The sequence below is a fragment of the Canis lupus genome, chromosome 23 (assembly GCF_048164855.1).
Source record: "Canis lupus baileyi chromosome 23, mCanLup2.hap1, whole genome shotgun sequence".
In the NCBI taxonomy this organism is placed as follows: Eukaryota; Metazoa; Chordata; class Mammalia; order Carnivora; family Canidae; genus Canis; species Canis lupus.
This window is the reverse complement of record NC_132860.1, coordinates 22,584,275-22,595,038: the sequence shown is the minus strand read 5'-3', so window position 1 is coordinate 22,595,038 and position 10,764 is coordinate 22,584,275. Positions and strand designations below refer to the sequence as shown.

The window sequence follows — 10,764 nt, the reverse complement described above, 5'->3', positions numbered from 1 at the left end:
TGCTTAATTTCAAGCGAACAATGCAGGAGTTTCGGTGGGTGGGTCTGGCTGCAAAGTGGGGAAAGACTGTAGTAGAGGTAGAACTATAAGTGGGTGCACTAGTGAGGCAGCTTTTGCAATGGAGCAGGTGGGAGATGGTGGTGTCTGGTGCAGTGGAGGTGGTGACTGGTATTCAGATTCTGGTCTGCAAAGGGTACCCACAGAAATTTGTGTACTTCTCACAGACCACCCCTCTTCCAGCCCTGACACTGCAATCAGCAAGATTGAAGGAGAACCCACAAAACTCATATAGATCTATTGCCAGACTCCCACTCCACCCCCTCAAACTAGTAAAAAGATATGTCTCAAGAAAGAATTACATCTAAAATGGATTTTCCACCTTCCCATTAAGATGTTTCTATCCAATCAATCTTTTAAAAAAAATTTATGTATATATGTATGTATGTATGTATAGAGCTCGAGTGGGAGGGAAGAGCTGGAGGGAGATAGAATCCCAAGAAGACTCCACACCAGGCATGGAGCCTATTGTGTGGCTTAACTACCTGCTTGAAATCGGAGTCGACCTCAAAACCCTAAGACCATAAGCTGAGCCAAAACCAAGAGTTGGAGGCTTAACTGAGTAAGCCACTCAGGCTATCCAATCAATTAATATGATTGAACTTTATACCCTGTTTACCACAGTTTACATGAAAGCCCAAGCTCTTTGCATCATTTTTCTGATTCTTACCCCAATATGCTCTGAAAATCCCTCATCTGACCCAATTTTTCCATTGGTCATCAATTCTCCAAACCTTTCCACCCACCATCTAGAACTCATAATTTAGCAACAGCAAAACCTACTCTATCTAACTTTTCCTCTAAATGATCCCCACCTTTGTGCCATAACTGAAATCTGACTGTCCACTGACAGTCTGTATGCTCTGTCCTCCATCCTCTTATCATGAGTAAATTTCTTTGGACCTAAATCAAGCTCTCCACTAGGGCACTGATCTCAGTCTCTCCAATTCATCTACACAACAGTTTACTTTTGCAATTATTTTCTCTTCTTTCTGCATCATTTGTCCTTCCTCTATGTTGTTCCCATCAGAATAAAAGCATGATATAATATTGTCCGTCTAAGAAAAACATCTCTATCCCCATGTTTCTACACAGACATCGTACCCTTTCTCTTATGTATAATACTCTTATTTAATCCACTTCATTTCCAACTCACTTGCTTTTTTAAAAGATTTATTTATTCATCACACACACCCACACACACAGAGGCAGAGACACAGGCCAAAGGAGAAGCAGGCTCCCCACAAGGAGCCTGATGCAGGACTTGATCTCAGATCCAGGATCACGCCCTGAGCCGAAGGCAGAGGCCCAACTGCTGAGCCACCCAGGCAACCCCTCACTTGCTTTTAAATCTACTTCAGCCAGATCTCTGCCCCCTCCACTCTTCCAAACTCAGGCTCATCATTGTCCTCCATTCTCTTGCCAAATCTAATAGTTTTCAGCCTCTATCTTCCTTTTTTTTTTTTTATTTATTTATTTATTTATTTTTTTTTTAATGTGATTTTTTTTTTATTGGTGTTCAATTTACTAACATACAGAATAACACCCAGTGCCCGTCACCCATTCACTCCCACCCCCCGCCCTCCTCCCCTTCTGCCACCCCTAGTTCGTTTCCCAGAGTTAACCCACCAGCATCATCCAATACCATAGGTTACTCTCTTCTTTCTGAGACTCTTCATTTGCTTTTTTCCCCTTTCTCTCTTTTCTGACTATATATTTTATTTCTTCTCAATTTCCTTTGTGGAACACATCTTATATTCCAGACTTGTAAATATGTAGTTGCTCATGCCTTCGTCTTTTTACCTCTATCATGTTACTGCTACTCACGAATCTTATGATTTTAAATACCCTGCCACGGCTGATGAACTGTAGACTCACAATAGTGAACTCCCTCCCTTCATGTCCATTTGGGTATAAAATAAACTTCTCAAATGTACATAGCATTGAATTCTGGGTTTTCTGTTTAACAACTTTATTCCTCGGCCTTTTTTTTTTTTTTTTTTTTTGTCAAATCTCAGTAAATAGCCAATCCATTCTTTGCATTCTTTTGGGGAATAACAACAATCTTTTTAAAAAGCAAAATAAAAACTTTATGTCATTTTTGGCTCCTCTTTCATGCTCTAGATCTTGCCTATCAGTAAGTTAATGCTCTGAAAATATATTAAAAATTTATAGCTAATGTTGAATCAAAGAGAAGGCAGAAACCTAGAATGCCAGGAAGAGGAGCAATTCAAGGTGCAGCTGAATTTGGGTCTTTACAGGGACAAGGGAGGATGAGCCTTTCCTAATTGGGCAATCTGAGGTGAGTCTCCACATACCACATACAGATGTGTGGAAGTAGGACTCTTGGCCTGAAACGGAAGGGTCAGCCCGGACCGCTCACAGTGAAGAAGGCATCAAGATAAAGGTAATAAAAGAGGTAAAGGTGGGGGGGGGGAGGGGTAGTTCCTGAGGATACAGAGCACCTTGGAGGAATCTCAAGAATCCATTGTGTGAGGCTGTGATGTCAGCGCTGAGGTCACAGAGGTCACCTGATGGAGTGGGTTCCGGCCCAGAAGGCTTCAGGGGTGGCTGTTAGCAAGATGAGGGCGGTTTGGAGCCCGGTATAAGAGGGAGGACGGGGCCACAGCTGATTGGTATGTATGCCCTGACCCAAACTCTTCTTCTTACCTTTGTCCTTCACTCATCAACCGTAGACCTCTTTCTCAGGGCATCCAGTGTCCCTCTTTTGACCCTGACACCTCTCAGATCCATAATCCTCCACAAGCATCCAATCATAGGACCTCAGTTTACTTCCGTGGGGATAAGACTGTATTCTACCTAACTTACAAATAAGTGTTATGAGGGAAAATGCAGACTCCCTGTGCCCTTACCCTGAGACCCCAGGCCCTCTTCCCGCTCACCTTTCCTTCTTTCGCCACTGCCCAAAAGGATGATTCAGTACCCCCATCCCAATCCCCCAGCTGTGTCCCCACAGACCTGGGCCTCCTGCTGCCCACCATGGCCAAAAGCGGAGAGGCCCTGCCACAGGGCAACCCAGCGCCGATCCAGGACCCCCGCCTCATCAAGGTGACAGTGAAGACGCCCAAGGACAAGGAGGATTTCTCAGTTACAGACACTTGCACCATCCAGCAGCTGAAGGAAGAGATATCCCAGCGCTTTAAGGCCCACCCTGATCAGCTGATCCTAATCTTTGCTGGCAAAATCCTCAAGGACCCTGACTCACTGGCACAGTGTGGAGTCCGAGATGGCCTCACTGTCCACCTGGTCATCAAGATGCAACGCCGCACCATGGGCACTGAGTGTCCAGCTGCTTCAGTCCCTGCCCCAGCCTCCAGCCCTGGATCGTTCCCTCAATCGAGCTCCATTTACCCAGCTGATATGCCACCCACCTTTAGCTTAGGTGTTCTCACAGGCCTCAATGGGCTAGGCCTGACCTCCAGTAGCTTCCCTGACCAGCCAAGCTCACTGATGTGGCAGCATGTGTCTATGCCTGAGTTTGTGGCTCAGATCATCGATGACCCTTTCATCCAGGGTCTGCTATCCAACACAGGCCTGATGCGCCAGCTAGTTCTCGACAACCCCCATATGCAGCAGCTGATCCAGCACAACCCCGAGATTGGGCATATTCTCAACAACCCTGAAATCATGCGGCAGACACTGGAGTTCCTGCGCAACCCGGCCATGATGCAAGAGATGATGCGTAGCCAGGACCGGGCGCTCAGTAACCTGGAGAGCATCCCTGGTGGCTACAATGTGCTTCGTACCATGTACACAGATATTATGGATCCAATGCTGAATGCAGTACAGGAGCAGTTTGGTGGCAATCCCTTTGCTACTGCCACTACTGTTAATGCCACCAGCAGCAGCAACCAACCTTCGAGGACAGAGAATTGTGACCCTCTCCCCAACCCCTGGGCTTCCACATATGGAAGCTCAGGGGGCAGGCGAGGCAGGCATCCTGGAGACCAGGATGCACCCGAAACTAGAAACAGGGTTCCCAACATTCTGGGTAATATAGGGCTCTATGACTATCTTCAGCAATTACATGAGACCCCCCAGTCCCTGGGAACCTATCTGCAAGGGATTGCATCCACCCTCAATCCCAGCCAAGAACCACCACCACCAGGAAATCGTATCCCCCCAACTTCCTCCTCCTCCCAAGAACGTGAGTCAGGCCAGCCTCTCCCCAAAGAGTTAGCAACCATCAAGGGAAAGTCCTCTTGCCCATCATTCCTAAGATACCCCCCAGAGAGCAATACTGACCAATATGGAAGCCAAAGTGGTGCAGGGAATGGCTCCACTAGCCACAGCACCAACATGCCTGATCTTGTCTTAGGGCTTGGGCATTCTGCTAACAGGGCACCATTTGTTCCTTCACCACTTTCCTCTGTGGCGGCTACCCTCGGCAGCCCCGAGCATGCCTGGCTGCCACCACCAGCTTTTCCAAGATCTCTGAGGCCTACCAGCATGAGCCAGGTCCCACAGTTGCAGGATGAGATGCGCCGGCAGCTGCCACTGCTGCTGCACCTTCAGGCAGCCATGGCTAACCCTCGTGCCATGCATGCCCTGCTACAGATTGAGCAGGGTCTGCAGGTCCTGGCTACTGAAGCCCCGCGCCTCCTCCTCTGGTTCATGCCTTGCCTAGCAGGGCTGGGAAATATGGCAGGCAGTACAGAGCCTAGGGAGGGTGCCCTTATGCCTGAGGATCCCCCTCTCGCCCCAGCTCCTGAGGTTCCCCCAGCACAGGGCTCTGTGGAGCTAGGTCTCCATTCTACCCCCTTCCTCCAGATGTTGCAAGCTCTTGTTGGTGCCAATCCGCAGCAGCTGCAGCCCGAGATTCACTTCCGGGTGCAGCTAGAGCAACTGCGGGCAATGGGCTTTCTGAATCCCGAAGCCAACCTCCAGGCCCTCATAGCCACTGGGGGTGATGTGGATGCTGCTGTGGAGAAGCTGAGGCAGGCATAGGAGCCCTAGGTGGTCAGACCATATCTTTTCCTCTGTGCCTTTCCCCTGTACCCCACTACCCTAACTCCCCCGTTCTTGAATGCAGCTGCACTATGAACCAAATCCACTATGATGCCCTTTACTGTGGAGACAATGTTGTTCCAGAGTCATTGAGGAAGAATGAGAGCCAGAAACAGGGTGGGGGTGCTGGGAGTGACCCAACCACCCCTGCCACTGTACCATCTTGGGACCCCAGTCTGAGCTCTGCTTATGCCTATCTTGAGATGCAATTACATCCAATCTCCAGTGTCTGCTGCTGCCTGAGTCTGTTTTTTTGTGGGCTGGTGGGGAAGGGGACATATGGGAGAAAAGCTGGCAATAAGAGCTGTGTTTGCATGCATGGGAGGACTTGGAGGATAAGCTCAGAGGTTTGAGGTTCAAAGATTCATGGAGAACAAAGGAGGAGGAACGGAGGCCTTCAGCTCCCCTGGGGTCCTTCCAGAGGACTCCCAGATCTTGTGTCCTGGAGGAGCTGCCTCCATGTACTCTGTTCCTTGGCACGTTCCTACCACCAGCCTGCCTGCAAAGCGGGCACTGTTTCTAATTTCTAGCACCCCTGAAGACCATCCCATAGGTGGCTCTCACTTTCTGGATTTGAGGCTGATTCCTGGGTAGATAGGGAGCCCCAAGAATTCAGGCTGAGTTCTAAGATTCCCTAATCTCACCAAGGTTACAAAGTACTCTTTCTGGCAACTGCCAGCACAGAAATGGAATACTCACCCTGTGCTCAGTATTTTGTCAGCGATTAGAGTCAAATGAGTCAGAGACACCTTCAGAAGGTGATGGTCTGGGGGCACAGAGCATTCAAACTGTATTTGAAGACTACTCATTATACAGAATACAAACTGTGATAGGTGCTGTAAAGAGCGGGAGCTATGTGGGTAGCACATGGGCCTGAGCTTGCCTGGGGAGACGGGGAGGGCTTCCTGAGTGCCAGCTCCAAGCTGAAATCTTAAAAAGTGGTAACAATGAGGTAGCCAAAAATGGGACAGGAGAAGGGAAAGCATCCCAACCAAGACAGCGTCGTGGGGCAGATTTATTTTTAACTCTTTGAGGAACCTCCACACAGTTTTCCAGAGTGGCTACACCAGTTCACATTCCCACCAACAGTGCAAGAGGGTTCCCCTTTCTCCACATCCACTGCTGGGGATTTACCCCAAAGATAGATGCAGTGAAACGCCGGGACACCTGCACCCCGATGTTTCTAGCAGCAATGTCCACAATAGCCAAACTGTGGAAGGAGCCTCGGTGTCCATCGAAAGATGAATGGATAAAGAAGCTGTGGTCTATGTATACAATGGAATATTCCTCGGCCATTAGAAACGACAAATACCCACCATTTGCTTCGACGTGGATGGAACTGGAGGGTATTATGCTGAGTGAAATGAGTCAATCGGAGAAGGACAAACATTATATGGTCTCATTCATTTGGGGAATATAAATAATAGTGAAAGGGAATATAAGGGAAAGGAGAAGAAATGGGTAGGAAATATCAGAAAGGGAGACAGAACATAAAGACTCCTAACTCTGGGAAAGGAACTAGGGGTGGTGGAAGGGGAGGAGGGCGGGGGGTGGGGGTGAATGGGTGACGGGCACTGAGGGGGGCACTTGACGGGATGAGCACTGGGTGTTATTCTGTATGTCGGCAAATTGAACACCAATAAAAAATAAATTTATAAAAAAAAAAACCCTACAATGAACTGGAATATTCTCCGATCTGTATCTTACATATGTTTATATATGTGTATTTATGGTGTTTTTTTTAAATTTAATTTACTACTGCCACACTTCAGTTGTTTTAACTTTGAAATAGTGACAAAATGTTCAATGGTTGACTCATTATTCATTTGCAAAATACCATTGTCTAATTTTTTCTATTTTTCTGCATACACTTATGTACATGTCAAATTTCAGAAAAGGCCAAATGACATCTTGATTGGCTTTCTACTACATTTATAAATTAGAGAGAATTGAGAATTTTAGTTTTTTAATTTTTTTAAAGATTTTTATTTTTTTGAGATTAAGTGAGTGAGAGAGAGAGCATGAGTGGGGGAAGAAGCAGAGGGAGAGGAAGGAGCAGGCTCTCCACAGAGCAAGGTGCTTGACGTGGGGCTGGATCCCAGGACCCTGGGATCATGGCCAGAGCCAAAGGCAGATACTTAGCCCACTGAGCCACCCAGGCTCTCCCAAAATTGAGAACTTTACAAATGACAATTTTTCCTTTTAGAATAAGGAATGTTTTCATTCATATTTCCTGTTTCTCTATAAAGAAGCGTAGCTTCTCCCAATTGCTGGTGAATAGAAGAGGTGGGGTTGGGAGTAGATGAAATAGATGAGGGGGATTAACAGGTGTAAACTTCCAGTCATAGAATAGCTAAATCATGGGGATGTCATATACAGCATAGGGAATATAGTTGGTCATGTTGTAATAACGTTTGGTGACATAATGTATAAAATATCAAAGCACTACAATGCACAACTGAAACTAACAGGGTATTGTATGTTGATTATACAACAACAACAACAAAAGGACTGCAGTTTCTTTATATTAGTCCTACACATGTGGGTTTATTTAAATGTTACATTTTTCTGGTTCTTTTGAGATTTTTTTTCCATTATATTTTCAGGATGGATATCGTTGTGATGAAACTGTGCTATGACCAAATACATTATAAATTCTTATTTTAGGGGTGTCCGGGTGGCTCAGTTGATTAAGTGTCTGCCTTTGGCTCAGCTCATGATCCCAGGGCCTTGGGATGGAGCTGAATCAGGTTCCCTGCTGAGCGGGGAGCCTGCCTCTCTCCCTCTGCAGCTCCTCCTGCTTGTGCTCTGTCTCTCATTTTCTGTGTCTCTGTCTCTGTCTCTGTGTCTGTCTCTGTCTCTCTGTCAAATAAAATCTTTAAAATAAAATTCTTTCGATGAACACCGAGGCTCCTCCACAGTTTGGCTATTGTGGACATTGCTGCTAGAAACATTGGGGTGCAGCTGTCCCGGCGTTTCACTGCATCTGTATCTTTGGGGTAAATCAGTGGAATTGCTGGGTCGTAGGGCAGGTCTATTTTTAACTCTTTGAGGAACCTCCACACAGTTTTCCAGAGTGGCTACACCAGTTCACATTCCCACCAACAGTGCAAGAGGGTTCCCCTTTCTCCACATCCTCTCCAACATTTATTGTTTCCTGTTTTGTTAATTTTCCCCATTCTCCCTGGTGTGAGTTGGTATCTCATGTGGTTTTGATTTGTATTTCCCTGATGTTAAGTGATGCAAAGCATTTTCTCATGTGCGTGTTGGCCATGTCTTTGTCTTCCTCTGAGATTTCTGTTCATGTCTTTTGCCCATTACATGATTGGATTGTTGGTTTCTTTGCTGTTGAGTTTAATAAGTTCTTTATAGATCTTGGAAACTAGCCCTTTATCTGATAGGTCATTTGCAAATATCTTCTCCCATTCTGTAGGTTGTCTTTAGTTTTGTTGACTGTTTCTTTTGCTGTGAAGAAGCTTCTTATCTTGATGAAGTCCCAATAGTTCATTTTTGCTTTTGTTTCTTTTGCCTTCGTGGATGTATCTTGCAAGAAGTTACTGTGGCTGAGTTCAAAAAGGGTGTTGCCTGTGTTCTCCTCTAGGATTTTGATGGACTCTTGTCTCACGTTTAGATCTTTCATCCATTTTGAGTTTATCTTTGTGTATGGTGAAAGAGAGTGGTCTAGTTTCATTCTTCTGCATGTGGATGTCCAATTTTCCCAGCACCATTTATTGAAGAGACTGTCTTTTTTCCAGTGGATGGTCTTTCCTGCTTTGTCAAATATTAGTTGACCATGAAGTTGAGGGTTCACTTCTGGATTCTTTCTCTATTCTATTCCATTGATCTATGTGTCTGTTTTTGTGCCAGTATCACACTGTCTGGATGACCACAGCTTTCTGGTACAACCTGGAATCTGGCATTGTGATGCCCCCAGCTATGGTTTTCTTTTTTTAAAATTCCCCTGGCTATTCAGGGTCTTTTCTGATTCCACACAAATCTTAGGATGATTTGTTCCAACCCTCTGAAGAAAGTCCATGGCATTTTGATAGGGATTGCATTAAATGTGTAAATTGCCCTGGGTAGCATTGACATTTTCACAATATTAATTCTGCCAATTCATGAGCATGGAATATTTTTCCATCTCTTTGTGTCTTCCTCAATTTCTTTCAGAAGTATTCTGTAGTTTTTAGAGTATAGATCCTTTACCTCTTATTTAGGTGAGCAAAACATCACAAATTGCTATGTTGGTAAATCACTGTCTGTATCTGCATGTAATTCAATCTCCCTTTCTCCTTCCTTACCAGCCTCCCTCCTACCGTTACTTTCTTTCTTCCTTCCTTTTTTTTTAAGATTTTATTTATTTATTCACGAGAGACAGAGAGAGAGAGAGGCAGAGATACAGGCAGAGGGAGAAGCAGGCTCCATGCAAGGAGCCCGACATGGGTCTGGATCCCAGGTCTCCAGGATCAGGCCCTGAGCGGAAGGCGGCGCTAAACCGCTGAGCCACCCGGGCTGCCCCCTTTCTTCCTTCCTATATGTATTTTATTTAGTATTTGCTGGCAATGGGGTTACAGAGGCAAATAAGATAAAGTCCCGGTTCTCGGGATCCCTGGGTGGCTCAGCGGTTTGGCGCCTGCCTTTGGCCCAGGGGGCGATCCTGGAGACCCGGGATCGAGTCCCACGTCGGGCTCCCGGTGCATGGAGCCTGCTTCTCCCTCTGCCTGTGTCTCTGCCTCTCTCTCTCTCTGTGTGTGACTACCATAAATAAATAAAAATTAAAAAAAAAACATTAAAAAAAAAAAAGTCCCGGTTCTCATGGAGCTTAATTCTAGTGAAGGGAGATGGAAATATAAATGAATAGAAAAGAGGAAATGATGACATAATGCATTTTATACAAATAATTAAAATCTACTGATAAGATTTGGAATGGTTGGGAAAGGCTTGGTGAAGAGATGATTTGAAAGGTAAGAAGGACAAGCCTTGTAAAAATTAAGTGGATAAGCATTAAAGCTTTAGGGATTAGCAATTACAGTGGCTCTAAGTATGGGAAGGCACTTGGCTTGTTTCAGATATAAAAGGGAGGCAAATGTGGCCAAGTTTTATAGAAAAGGAGGAAATCATCATCAGGTAGTTGAGATGAGCAGGAGTCCATGCAGGAGAGGCTTTGTGGCTAGACAAGGAGTTTGGATTTTATTGCCAAAGTAATATGGAGGTAGTCTTTGCTACTTCCATTAGAGGATCTTTTTAGGTTTAATTCAACAAATTTATAAGATTATCATAAACCAGACTTGGCTCAAACCTACTCAGTGGGTTACAGGAAGCTCACTAGTAGGACAGAATGAGGCATTTCTCTTTTAATGGGACTACTTAGAGCACTTCATGTTCAGTTAGCCTGGCCACCAGGAGCCATCTTCTCCCAGGTGATAGTTTTGGTTAAAAAGAATTAAACTCTCATTAGATATTTCTGAAACAAATTACTGACAAGGAACACTAAAACTGCATAAAATACTGAGCTTTTATGGCCACCTAGGTGGCTCAGTAAGTCAAGAGTCTGCCTTCAGTCATAATTTTAGGGTCCGGAGATTGAGTCCCATGTCTGGCTCAATACTCCATGGAGAGTCTCCTTCTCCCTCTCATTCTATCTCTGCTGCTCTGCCTTTTGTACACACACACTCTCTC

General features: G+C 45.5%; 1 protein-coding gene and 1 long non-coding RNA gene across 3 annotated transcripts in view; one reads left to right on the top strand and one right to left on the bottom strand.

Moving 5' to 3' along the window:
• The window catches only part of LOC140614908 (uncharacterized), a 32,939-nt gene that overhangs the window by 19,535 nt on the left and 2,640 nt on the right, over positions 1 to 10,764 (bottom strand). The window contains exon 1 of one of the 2 annotated variants that reach the window (XR_012015629.1): positions 2,376 to 2,521. The exons of the other annotated variant lie outside the window; for it this stretch is intronic. This is a non-coding gene — a long non-coding RNA (uncharacterized lncRNA). Of the gene's footprint in view, positions 1 to 2,375; positions 2,522 to 10,764 lie in introns of those variants that run through there. 2 annotated transcript variants of the gene reach the window in all.
• Positions 2,539 to 5,315, top strand: UBQLN3 (ubiquilin 3). Its single transcript, XM_072794329.1, has 2 exons — positions 2,539 to 2,693; positions 3,021 to 5,315. The coding sequence occupies exon 2, from the start codon at positions 3,058 to 3,060 to the stop codon at positions 5,023 to 5,025; it is 1,968 nt and encodes a 655-aa protein (XP_072650430.1). The 5' UTR covers positions 2,539 to 2,693; positions 3,021 to 3,057; the 3' UTR covers positions 5,026 to 5,315.